A 14,275-nucleotide genomic window follows, 5' to 3' on the forward strand; every position below is an offset into this window, starting at 1 on the left:
TACGGATCTTCCATGACCCATTTCTTTCAATATTTAAACACGGTATACGGGCAATGAAAATAATAATAATAATAATAACAGGATAGGCGCAGGGCTTTGTGAGAATCTGACGATACATTCAGTATGTATTATGCAACTGCGTGAAAGCATGTAAAAAAGAGATGAAGAAATTCCTTTTTCCCAAGGTAGGAGTCCGAAAAAAATACATAGGAATAAAGTAAGCAGCGAACATCGAGTTGGCATTAGTCGAAACAGAAGGGATCAATAATGCAGTTCATCGTACGTAAAAATATAGGAAATACACCAAAGACATCGAAAGAATGGAGCCATGAGCGAAATCTCCGAAGGATAAGTAAAACGATCGAAGTGCGCATGAAGTATGTGGTTTGACCAGCAAGGCCTCTGCAGTGTTTACCATAAACGTCATTCAGACTACCTAGCAAGTTTGCCACATTTTGAAACACAGCATCCTATTTCGTTTCTTCTTATTTTGGCGTAGAATCTTCCTGATTGTCTCACAAATACCGCGTAGTGATTGTATGTGGGGCATAGAAATCGCCAATTCTGAACCCGATCATTTCTTTTCCTCACAACGATGATTCAGGGAATTTTTTTTCCCTGAATATTCTGAGGGAAAATGGACTACTTGCTGACGTCACAAGCAGACTGCGGAGGTCTTCTACTCTAGGAGGTGCTGATTTGACTCGTGGCGACAAATTCTCGACGAAAATTATACAATGTGCAGATTTTTTTATCATATACTGTATAGGCCAACAGAGTAAATCCATAATTTCCCTTGCCGCATTTTAATGGCGAACCGTCGATCCTAGAGACGTACTTCCAATTATATGTGGGGTCTTCCGAAGGCTACATGGCGCAATCATCGAATCCAAACAGCACAGAAGCTGAGTATTATATTTCATAATGCAGAGACATTACGATGGGATTCCTGAAAATTTAACCCCCAAATGTTACATGGGGGAATCATTGTAGCACAATTTTTGAATACCAAATCCACGCTAGCAAAGCCGCGGGTTATAGCTCGCGAAATTATGTATTATTACACACTACTACGTATTGAAAGGTTTTTAGGATGTGTTGTGAATGATGTTTCTTATACGTATTTTGATTAAAAATGTATTCGGTCTTTATAATTATGATACGCATGGAATGAATGTGTTGTTCAAGTTTGTAATATTTAAGTTCACTCGTTCTATGACGGTCTTGTTTTTTCTAAACGGGAACAACTCAATCATGTACCATTACGGACTAACGGAAATAGAATCACGTCAAAACGTAGTCAAACTTGGTTATAACGACCATGGTTGTAACAACACCTTCACTATAACGTCAACATTTGTCGGTCCCGGCTGATTGCTTATAATTATTATGTATATGAACCTTGCTTACAACGTCAATGAAAACTCAACTCCCTCGGATATAACGACACATTTCTCTTTGATTATTTTGTCTTATTTATCATAATTGGGGGGATCATATATATGCCCCCCCCCCGTATTCAGGACATTACCCAATTCTATCCTAACTTGGTGATGTCCCCGTATTTATGGTCCCAATTTCCCGTACTTTCTTCGATCAAATATGGTCACTCTAATTACAATGAAATGAAACTCGTGCACACACAGCATTTGATTGCAGTTGATTGTATTTTTCGTCGAAGAAAAGGAATTTAAAACGTCAACCTTGTGGTTGTAACAACACTGTTATAACGACAAAATTTCACGTAATCTTCGATGTCGTTATAAACGAGTTTGACTGTATTTTTGTCTTGAAAGAGAAGGATTTTCGAAGGAGCACAATTACCTGACGAATGGATCGCAGTAATTGACGCATCCGTAAACACGAGATGGTAAGTTTTTCACTTTGATCAGAGATATCGTCATTCTTTCGGTAGACGAGTCGTATGCGACGCCTAACCACACTCTTCCAACGTTACCCTCCGGAAAGTCAACTTCTTCTTCAGGTAAAACTTCCGCCATTCGGTAGAGTTCCGGGTTGAGCCCACCTAGAAGCGTCGGACCTTCCAAAGAACAAATAAATAGATACATGTGTTTTATACATAATCAATTATGTTTATACATAAATCAACGAGGTTGGTTGACGGACGTTTATAGACAAAAACAAGTTCGTGGCTTCACGTTGTTATCACTTTTTATGCGGTGAATTTTAACCAGTGAGAATACTTTATCCTAAATTTCATAGTAGCGTCATACTGCATTGCAAACCTATCCGGAGCAAGATTCCTAAACCCACGCACCCCCTTTTTTTATACCGCTCTTGCATTTTTCTCACATCAGCATATGGGTTCCGGTTTTCTCAACAAGTTGGCAAAGTATGCGCTACACTGTACTACAAACTGTACTGTAAATATGTATCAGGCGCAGATCCAGAGGAGGGTAAAGAGGGCGAACGCCTTCCAACGAGCCGGATAATATGAGAAACTGTACCCTGTAAAGGTACGGGACGATATTAGAACTTACACAATATGTTTTTACACAATATATATTTATAATATATATATACAGGGTGATCAGCGAATAAGCCCTTATTTCAAAATTAAATATCTCTACAACAAAGATCAATAGAATTATGCGGTAAACGGTGCGTTTATTAGCAAAACTGTAAAAATGTTGTACAGAAATTTCGAAAATTTAGTTTTTTTTTTAATTTTTAAAAATTAAAAAAAAAAAAAAAAAACTGGAGATTTTGGGGTTCCGAAAATCCTCATTTGTGTGAAGAGAAACCACTGCATTCGCCTAAAGTTACTGCGTGGGCTGCAGTATGCGCCAGAGGCATTATCGGCCCCTTCTTCGTGCGAGAAACGATTACTACTGAACGTTACGTTACAATTTTGGAACAATTTGTCACCACACATGGCGCATACCGCAGTCCATGCAGTAACTTTGAGCGAATGCAGTGGTTTCTCTTCACACAAATGAGGATTTTCGGAACCCCAAAATCTCCAGTTTTGTTTTTTTTTGTTTTTTTTTTAAGTTTAAAAAATTAAAAAAATAAACTAAATTTTCGAGATTTCTGTACAACATTCTTACAGTTTTAATGATAAACGTACCGTTTACCGCATAATTCTATTGATCTTTGTTGTAGAGATATTTAATTTTGAAATAAGGGCTTATTCGCTGATCACCCTGTATATTATAAAGTGTAAGTAGCATATACAGGGTGTCCTGTAAGTCCTAATTCGGTTTTTAACTCATCAACGATTCGTTGTAGAGGTAAGGTTCCAATTTGAAGTATGCTCAAAATGTGTTCAGAAATTACTCTGAATCTGTTTTGAGAATGAAAATACCGTGTTCTAGAAAAAAAAATATTATATCCCCTCCTGCTCTCAAACTTCCAATCAGAAAGTTGTTGCCCTGTCTCTTCTGAGTCCAACACAAAAATCCCATGTGTCTAAGTGCAGTATTGACTAAGATATTTGAATTCAAAAACCATACGGACACCCTGTCGGGAAAGAACAGCTTGAATGAGGGAAAGAAACGTTGTCCGTTAGTTATCGAAGAAAGTCTTTTCTCCGATTTTTGAAATCGAATATCTCAGCGAATATTTCAGTTAAAAACATGGATTTTTTTTATTGTTCGCCACAAGAGAGATGGAGCAACAACTGGAAAACAAGGAGGGCGTATAAAAATTTAGATTATTTTTTATTTGGGACACGCTGTATTTTCACTCTCAAAACTGGTACAGAGTAATTTTTGAACACATTTTGAGCATTTTTTAAAGTGGAATCATTCCTTTACGACGACGGGTTGATGAGATAAAGGCTGAATCAGGACTTACAGGACACCCTTTATACAGTGCAAACCCAAAAGAGAAATACTCTATTTTCTATCTATCACCCACACAGCATGTACCTTCAAATAACTTGACTGAGACAAAAGGCAGCAAAAAGATCGATTTCCAACCCTCCGCCCCCCCCCCCCGTTTTAAAAATGTGAAAACGGGGTAGTTGCCCTATAAGTCGACAACGGGGGAAAATGATAGAACTCTGCAGCAGAGAAAAACAAGTGAAATTCCAGTCGGATGAGGATGGACTGAGATTAAAGTTTGCCCGCTTGCGATGTGGTTAAAGTAATTTCAGTTAAAGCAAAGGGACCTGATGGGCGATATGAATAGGTGACATCGTCCATGTAAGAGCATATCGAGACCCTTGTGAAGAGTTATTTCGAGAAATGGGACAAGTTGTCTCATGAACACCTGAAGATCTCGAATTACGACGCTCACGAATTTCTGAAACATACCCAAACTTTTTGTTCCACACATCGCCCCCTTCTTCAGAAATGTTTTTCTTTCATCGCCCCCAACACAAGCTAACCCATAAGGTCGTATGTTATACCCATAGCTTCTATCGCCCCTCCAGACCGTTCCAGCCCACGTCGGGAAACACTGATCTAAGGCCTAAAAACATACACTGTATATCTATCATGTGTCCGAATTGCGAGAACTTTGTGCGTTTGAGTGTATATGTTTGTACCAAAGCCCAAAGTGCGGCCAATTCGCGACGGGACCGGCCACTCCGTGAATTGGCGAATTTCATTAAATATTGGCCGGCCAGTTCGGAACTGGATAATTATGTCCACGTAAGTTATACCAACCCATCAAACCGCTGTCACGATGCCGCAATCATTTTCTTTCTCTAAAATTTGACAGAAAAAATTATATATGTTTATATATAATTATTTTTTTTAGTTTTTGTTCTCTTAAATTTCACTTTTTTCTCTCTCGTCACATGGAGGTAATCCAATACATCTGCTATATGTAGACATGAATCACACGTTAGCGATTAAAAAAAATTGGTTTTGCTCCTAACATCAGCACATCGAGCTTTGGCCGGGGGGAGGGGGTTCTCCGGCCACTTTGCGAAATGGCTGGCCAAAGTCTGAATCATTTCTGCAATTCGGACTTTAGCCAAAACTCTTGGCCAATTCGCGAAGTGGCCGGTCCCGTCGTGAATCGGCCACACTTCGGGCTTTGGCAGTAACATATATATATTTGTAAATACGCGTAATTCAATTGTTTATGTTTCAGGTGCAATGTTCAAGACAATTGAGGCATCAAGTGTGTGACAAATTGGTGACGGTTTTCGGAGCACAATGTTATTATTGTTGTTTTATATAATTTTTCTAAATCTTTTTTATTCCAAAATTATTATTATTTTCTGCCATATTTTACACTAGTATAATATTTTGTTACTACAAGATGAAGGAGAATGGGGCTATCTTGAGCCCGGTGCTTTGAGTAACATAGAGCACTCCCCCCTTAATACACATTTTAGACGGTATGCGGTGAAATGAATCGATCTCTACTTTTCACGCATTTCCGGTGTTTGGTAGAAGCTCATAATGAACTACATTTATATTGTTATTGCACTGAATAAGTAAAATTCATTTTTTAAATCCCGCTGTGGGCGCAGTAGCCCAGGTCGATAAGATACTCACCTAAAGTACCAAAGGATGTTTGGAGGTGTCGCGAGTTCGATACCCAGGGTCCGTCCTTGTCAGAAACTTTCCTGACACAGGAGCACACAGCAGAAACGACAACATGACCACGGAAAAAGATTGCTACAGCAGGGAGTCCCACATCCAGGGGATTAGCGCACCAGCCTGTCGGTGAGTATAAAAAGAAAGGCTGCCGTTCGGAATCGGCAATTAATTGTAGGTCCCGGTGTAATTAGCCCTCGTGTGCAGAAAATGACCGTGGTGTGACAAAAATGATCAAATAAATCCCGTTGTGTTTCGGATAGGTTAGTCTTTGCTAGGCCCAGTTGAATTAGGTACCTGTATATGCATACCTCGAATCTTAACTGGATAAAAAGAATCATTAAATCCATTAAAACCGTTAAAAAAGAAGGTAATGATATGTATACCTCTGGTGCGAAGAAGTTGTTGCCTGAGTCACGCTTGTTCCATGTTATACTGGTGCATATATTTTAAAGTGAAAATGGCGAATGTCTCAGATTTTTCATGTTGTGGAAGCATGGTATGGAAGGTTTGCCTGCTCTCTAAGGAGAGATTTTTCAAAATTTGAAACCGGCTCGTATTGAATCTTGAAGTTGGAGAGGAAAACCGCTGAAAAAATCAATTTCAGCCGACCATCACTTTGGGTTCGAACTTGGATCACCACAACGAGGCGGTTAATAGACCGCCAGTTGAAAAAGCGGTTCTACTGTACTCATATTTTTTCTCTAACGTATCTTAGTTCCTCGGAGAAAAATCCATAGAAAATCGTCCAGTATTTACTTTTGTAGTGATGCATACGTGTGTTTTAGAAAAGCTAGGAATTTACTATGTTTTATGTATCGCATTTGATATGATGGCATCGACCTTTGAAGATGATGACAGCTGGAAAAAAGTCTTTACAGGAGCCAGTCTTTGCTTACACGCAACACGTTTCCGTTCTTTTCATTTTGGTGAACATTCGGAGGTGCCTCTGCGAATCGTGGAAACATCAGTTTATATTTTCCGCGTTGGATGAGCCTCGTGGTAGCTGGGAAAATGTGAAATATCGACATCGACGGTAAGTAGGTTTCAGATGCGTTCAAACAACAAAAATCACGAAAAGCACTCACCCTTTCACATTTTTGACAGCTTCATCGATTGGTATTGACGGGCAACCCTACATAGAACGTGATGACAAAGCAGCGTTGATTATTTGCTCTTCGACGCTGCGGATGGCTGATTCCCCCCTACACTGCATAAAATCGACCGATAAAAGTACACTATGTACATAACAACCGTATTCTGCCACAACACAGGTTTTGGATAAAATGAAAAAAAAGGGAAAAGAAATGACAAAGTGTTAATTTGTCCTGACATGACAGAAACCACTTGTCAACAAGTGGTTTTCAGTTTAAGGATCAATTTGTATAACGGTGCTCAGTGCCACCTGTCTCACGCTGTGCGGTAGTTTGAACATCGTAATGTCCTCGCATCGCTAGGGTCCGGGTGCGATTACACAGACGGCACAGTTGTGATCAGCTGAAGAGTATCTTCTGTGGTTTTTGATTAATCGGTCTCCCAGTAAAAAAGTCCCTCCGTAGAGTGCAGACAAATCTGCAGTCACGAAGGCATCGTGACTATCACGAGCCCGAGTTCTATCCCAGCAGGTGGCACAGAGGTCGCCGGTTAAAATTGGTTTACCAACCTTGAAGCGCGTATGTGAGAAGTTCTCTTCACAGAGAGCGCAGGCAACCATGAAATTTACAAAAAAATAAATAAAGTTCAGGCATCTCCCACTTTCACTTCGAACTTGGAAGATCGATGGCAGCACTTCTCGAACATTAGACATTAATATCGGAGACATCCGGAAAGAAACACATACAATACTTCCCTCGTACAGACTCCTATTCGTAGTAAGAGTGTATTCACCACGATCGCCCTTTTATTATTCGATGCGTAGTTTATCCTTCCTGGTAATCGGTATATAATTTGATGAAAAATCACATTACCAAAATTGTTCTGCCATTGTATATATATATATACAGTACCATATCTTTTTTTTTTTTGCATTATATCTATCTAACGTATTGTTACCCATGTGAGACTTACCTGGTTCTAGGAGAGCCAACCTAGCCCATAAGGGCATGTCGGATGACTCACTCGATGCTATAGATACTGTATCAGTAGCGACTGGGCTGGTGAGGCCAGGAAACGTTTGCTGAGGGATACTTGGCAAAACGAAGTCAATCGGCATTTTCTGGCTGCAAACAAAAGAAGTAAATGATCGAGATTTTTAATCAAAATGGATATCATTTATTTCTCTTTCATTTCACAGTCATATCAGCTCGAAGTTTACTTTCGCGCGTCACGCTTTCACCTGGAGAATCTCGCTCATAGAGAATATACGCGGCAAAATATTTTCCCATTAATTTCTTTTACGTACAGGCATTTGGCAACGAATTCGGACGACGTATAATTGAAGTACATGTATTTCTCAGAAACTGATATATTTGTTAGCATTTAGAAAATTGAAGGGGGGGGGGGGAGGGAAAAAGATGAGTGTGGAACAGATTTTTCCTCTTACCTCAAAATTTATAGAACGAATAAATTGCGAAGATATTTGCATTTTATATACTCAAGAGATAAGTTATAATCCTATAAAAAGTGAGACGAAAAACATTTTGGTATGTAATACAGTGATATTGCCAAATAATGTACGGAGTGTTCCAGAAACGATTCCCCAACTTTGAAACGACATAACTTGGAAGCATTGGCAAACAGAACGATTAAACAAGCGATGCGTTTGATGGGCAGGCCTGACATTTGAAATATACCGGTTTAAAAATTGATTACAATTGTTACTTATAGATGGTTACACGGTCGTTTCTTATCACGACTCCTTTGAATGGGGCCATTTGGAAGTGATTGTTAACAGTAAGAGTCTTCAAAAACTGAATCAGTTTTTGCCCTTAATCTGTGAGCCATACGCATTCATTTCCGGAAAAAGGCTACAAACTCCACTCTTTACTTTTGTTATGTCGCTGCTAAGCAAGGCGACCATTTCGAATCCATTTCTTTTTCTTCTTTTTCTTGTGATTTCTCCCATGTTAGCGTAGAACAATATCACCCACTATTCAAAAGATATTGCACCGAGATTGTAGTGTCATCTATTAGCCAAAATTTTATCTAATTAAACAAACCGGCTTAATTGAAATTCCAGGCATGTCCAGTAACCTCTTCGCTTCAGAGGTACACATACTATTTGTTTACCTTCATTTTTAATGGTTTTAAATGGCTTTAATGATTCTTTTTTTCAAGTTAAGGCCTGAGGTACACATGCGTGTGCTTAACTCAAATGGTTCTGGTAAAGATATAAGACCCTAATTAATTAATTAATTTTTAGGAAAAATTTCTGTTTAAACGTCATTTTGACGTATAATAAACACAAATCAATCGAAAAAAATGTTGACAGCCAGTTTTGGCTCAGGTCTGAAGAGGTTAAACGAGAAAATATATATACGTTTCATCTTTCCATCTATCACTGCTTCCAAGTAATGTCATTTCAAAGCTAAGCAGTTCTTTCTGAAACACCCTGCATTTAGTGTATGAATGAATTTATTTGTATAAGTATAAAATCCCAAAAAATACATGTCGTAAAAACTACGTGTTTGTTATGCTGAGTTCGAAAACTGAAAAAGGAATGGCATTGAAAAATCTCGAGCTGATAACTGTTAAATTCCATTTGGATAGCCATCTCAGAACATTCGCTATTCTCCGCATGTTTCAACGCGAAAAGAAAAAAAATGATTCTGACAGAAAGATGAATTTTCCGTGAAATTCGATGTGAGGATGTAGTGTTTATAATGATTACACATGGACGCAACCCGGTGTCCAATCATTTTCCGGCAAGAACAAGTTCCGGAAGCACATTATCCATCACTGACATACGTCTGCGTGACAGGATCTTTACGTGAGCCATTGATTGATGTTATGCATCAAACGGTACTATGTGTGTGAGAGCGATTTTTTCTTCGAGAGAAACAACATTTATTATTCCCACGAATAAATGGATCAGGAACTGAAGAAATAGGTGAGAGGGTTCGCATATGCATCATATAAATTAGACATGCGGCAAGCGTGGGACTAAACATATTTTTATTGCCATCTGCAAAAAATCAATTCCTTCAAACCCGTTCTAGCAAGGACATAGCAAGAGGGACGGACCAGGAGTCCGGTCCATCCCAGAAATGTTGCAAAATGGCTGATATAGCCTATACAGAATAACATGCTTACGGGGTGCCGCGATCCCTGAAGTCGATTTTGCAATAATGATTTTAGAAAATATTTCATTCAATTGCAAATGAAATATAAAAAATTTCGTGTCACTCGGTAAATTTGCTCCTTCAAGATAAAAGAAGTAATATATAAAATAACTATATTTCAGTTCATGTTGAAGTACAATACTCACTGAGATATTCGAATTCGGAAAACGGAGGAAAAGTGGGAAAAAGCAGCGTTAAATACAGGTAAAACGGTTTTTCCGCATTTAGAGCTGTTTTTTGCCCTGCTAATGCAAATGCGAAAGCCCTGCGATTGGTTGAATAGTTTTCTGCTTCTGTTTACAAACATACATGACACGAATTTATACGGCTGCCACTACTTGAATGTTCTCCTATTTCCGAGACATTTACGGTAGAACTCTGCTATATTCAGCTCATGGCTCTAAAGTGTGTACCCGTGTATGAACCCATCGAAATTTGGGATTTATTTATTAAATTATGACATGATGAAAAGAAAAAAAAAAACACTTCTTGAACTAAAATTTTCTCAGATTGCAATTTTTAGGTTCATCCAAAAGATTTTTAAAAAAAAGAAGCTGCTGCACCAAAAACTCTGAAATTTTGCAGAAATGTTTATTCGACATAAATTTGGCCAGGATCACACTATAAAATTTATTTTACAAAACTTGAAAAGAACAACCAATAAGCCTGTTGGTTTCACTCGCTCAAGAGTAACCGATGCGCTCATTGGTTGCATTTTTCAAGTTTTATAAATGAACTTTGTAAAACTTCTATAGTGTAATCCCGGCCTTAGTGAAATGAACCACGAACTTGGATGTCTAACTATTCATTTTATGCATTTTCAAGAAAAGCTTGAAAAAATATATAAGTATTTCAAAAAAAAATCTAAAAATTCAACATTTCTAAACAAATACTCCCCATTCGTCAATTTCGAAATCACAGTTTCATTACACTAAGGCCGGAATTACACTATAAAAGTTTTGTAAACGTACTTTTCTAAAACTTTTATAGTGTAATCCTGGCCTAAACATCTCCGCAAAATTTCAGAATTTTTTGTGCGGTAGTGTTTTTTTTTAATCTTACGGATGATTGCCCAAATTAAATGCGGGTGAAACGGTTTACCCGCTTTTAATAATGTTGATACCGCATTTATATAATGCTGTTTTTTCCCAACTTTCCTCCATTTTTCGAATTCGAATATCTCAGCGAATATTGCACTTAGAAACGTGGAATGTTTTTTGTTGCCATCAGGAAAGACAAGGCAACAGCTTTCTGGGTTTCTGAGGACAGAGTGTCCGTATAAAAAGTTAACTTCCATATATTTCAATAATTATACAACCGTATGCAACATGGGAATGACGTATACGAGTTTCCACGTTATTTGGACACTTTTTTCTAGGATTAACGGTTCGCCAGTAAAATGTCGTGTGTGCTGTTACCTATGTACTACTCTATGTCTTCGTACATGTAATGAGAAATAAGCATAAAAATTGAATTTTGTAAATGAAGGAAAAAAATTGTTTAAGAGAGAGAGAGATGCTATTTTCTTAGCAACTTAGCACAGTGCAGCACAACAAAGAAACAGATTTTTTGGCTATTAAAGATGCTGAAATGAACTTTGGAAAGAAAAGTTTTTTTGTTTTCACCGGAAATCGAACCCTGGTCTTCTTGCATTCCGGGTAAGCGTACTAATCAATGTACCACAGAGACGCAAATACTTCTTTCCTTATTGTAACACTCAGTAGCCTAGTAGCCTCTTTTAACTCGGCAATAGGCCTCCAAGGCGGCAACAATAGAGATGTTATTTTTCTCAGCAACTAGCATTACATCGCATCTAAGAAAGAGACTTCCTGGATGCTACTATATATATTCAATTTCTTCTCCTGTTTCTGGACGAAGATAAAAAACGTTATTTTTTTACTAATAGAAAATCCCCAGTGCTTTTTCATGCATAAGCAGTAAAAGGATCTACTAACATTTGTTTGGTTTTTCTTTCCCGATGACTTTATGTATACGCATTTTTTAAATTTCCATATGCTGAGACACTAACTCTACATACTACCTTTTCACCGTAGTTTAAGATTTGATTTTTATTTCCACGGATTAGAAGATACTGTAGAAAAGTTCTCAAATTTTTCACCAGGTAGAGTTTTATCTAGTCCTATGGCTACCCACATTACTATACCACAACACCACTCTATCGGTCATATTTCAAGAGTTATTCATGTTTATGTGGAATTTTCCACGCTGTAGAACATTTATCCTTTTCGATCTTGGGCATCCTAAATTGATTGCGAGAGGTAGGAAATGATTGTAAGAGGCTGCGCATATATGATCCCTATACGTGAAACTACGAAACGTTCATAACTCGTGAACGGATAGAGATGGAGCGATGGAACCTAGGTAGAATAAATGGCAACGCACTACCAGATCACAGCAAAGAAAACGTCCCCTGGTGGACAATTCATGAACTTTCCATCTTATAGCGTCAACTAAGAAAGCTATAAACACAATTTCAATCCACGGAGTCAATTATATAATATTATTTATTTTCCCGTAATGCAGCCGTGGCTTATACAGCTTTGAAAATTAACTTTCGTCTCTTGCTAGTGCTATTGCTACTGTAACTTTTTTTTTGGACTTGAAGAGATTCCAAAGAAATTTTATTGGAATTTTTTTTTTCTCGTTATGATCCAGTTTAAAAATTCAGCTTGAACTCCAGGGATATTATTATACAAATACAAATACAACGCCACAACAGGCGAAATGCCCAACGAGGTGGCTGAGAAATGTTATAAAATTCTCAGATTGTCCGAATTTTGGACATTGGCCGGCCAGTTTGCGAAGTGGGCAGTGATCCCTGGCCAAAGTCCGATAGCAAAAGACATGATTCGGGATCATTGTGAAGTTGGCATATTTTTTCGTGATAATTATGTCCACGTTAGTCATGTCAACCCATCAGAACGCAGTCACGATGCGTTAATCATATTTTCTCCCCAAAATTTGGCAAAAAAATCACATGTTTATATAATGTTTTATAGTTTTTCCTCTCAAATTTGACTTTTTCCCCTTTCGTCACATGGAGCTAATCCAATACAGCTGCCGTATATAGACATGTATCACACGTCTGCGATTAAAAATTAATTTGGCTCCTACCGCGGACCGTCTTATATCAGCACATCGAGCTTTGGCCGGGGGTCTCCGATCACTTCGCGAAATGGCCAGCCAAAGTCCGAATGATTTCTGCAATTCGGACTTTGACCAAAACTCTTGGACAATTCGCGAAGTGTACAGACCCGTCGAGAATCGTCCGCACTTCAGGGTTTAGCAGTAACACACACACATATGTTTTCTTTTTCTTTTCTTTTTGAAGAATTGCATTTTAATCCATTGCAACCAGAGTATCTGTTCCCGGATCCCGCACCTAAAAAATGCATTCGGAAATTTCTCGAGATCCTGGAAGATGAACAAAGATGAACCAGATTACATTTCTGTAATGAACGTGCCTGACAAAAAATTTTATCACTGGAAACGTTCATTTTAGAAGCAATCGATATATTTTGAATAAAATTGATCTTATTAATAAGACACATTATTAAATTAATGAATTACAACAATATATTTAACACTTTAGGTGACATTGACGAGATTTCTCTCTTCTTGTTTTCGCACTGACAAGCCCAGATGTTTTGTAATGTTGAAAAAAATTTCCAGTAATTTGTCGAACAGTGGAAATCCATAGTAAATAAGTTGCCCTTTTTTCATTGGTTTGGATTCATTTATTAACCCTGTAGGAAGCATTAACGAGATATCTCGCTTGTTTGAAAAGGGTAAGTAAATCACAATAATTATTATATTATTATGCCCTCAATAATATTACTGAATAATATTTTAGGCTTAAAATATTATTGGCAATCCGCGAGATACATTAACCCCCCTCCCAGATACATTAACCTTTTTTGTAGTCAAACCTTCGATCAGAAGAGAAAAATCTAATTATTTCTCTATTAATCAATTTATTTGTAATTTTAAATTTTTTAATAACAAACTAATTAATCGTATAATTATTGGTGATATTAATTAATAAACTTTAAATATTTTAAAACATTTTTGATATTAATATTTTACCTGTTACTAAATGCCTTTAAATTTACTTAAATTGCTCAAATGTTAACGATATCCAAATCCCGGGACATTCCTGGAATTAAAGAAAAACAAGGGAAACGTTATATATATATATATATAATCCCTAATTGCAATTTGCAGTAACCCTCTATTTCCAGCCGTTGGTGGTTTTTCAGAAATATTAAAGGTATAATAATTACCACCTTTGCTCACCATCGAAAAAAAAAATTTCGGGTATAATTGGCAATTTTTTTGGTTATAATTATCAACTTCATTTTCTTTTGAATTTTTTTAGCAATAATTGGCGATGTCCCGTATGGATCCCGTATTCCCGTATTTTAATGAAGAAAATACGGGCTGTCTTTTACTATT

At 37.5% G+C, this 14,275-nt stretch overlaps 1 protein-coding gene across 1 annotated transcript in view; it reads right to left on the bottom strand.

Annotated features, from left to right (window-relative positions):
- Window positions 1-14,275, bottom strand: part of LOC149086482 (synaptotagmin-15-like) — a 74,628-nt gene that overhangs the window by 13,543 nt on the left and 46,810 nt on the right. Inside the window, exons 3-4 of the mRNA XM_089255884.1 lie at window positions 7,587-7,738; window positions 1,825-2,041 (exon numbers count right to left, since the gene is read on the bottom strand). Coding sequence (XP_089112010.1) covers window positions 1,825-2,041; window positions 7,587-7,738 — 369 coding nt within the window. The remainder of the gene's footprint in view (window positions 1-1,824; window positions 2,042-7,586; window positions 7,739-14,275) is intronic.

The sequence above is a fragment of the Pholcus phalangioides genome, unplaced genomic scaffold (assembly GCF_987345545.1).
Source record: "Pholcus phalangioides strain wild (caught in Gottingen) unplaced genomic scaffold, Ppha-v1.0 ptg000004l_1, whole genome shotgun sequence".
NCBI lineage: Eukaryota > Metazoa > Arthropoda > Arachnida > Araneae > Pholcidae > Pholcus > Pholcus phalangioides.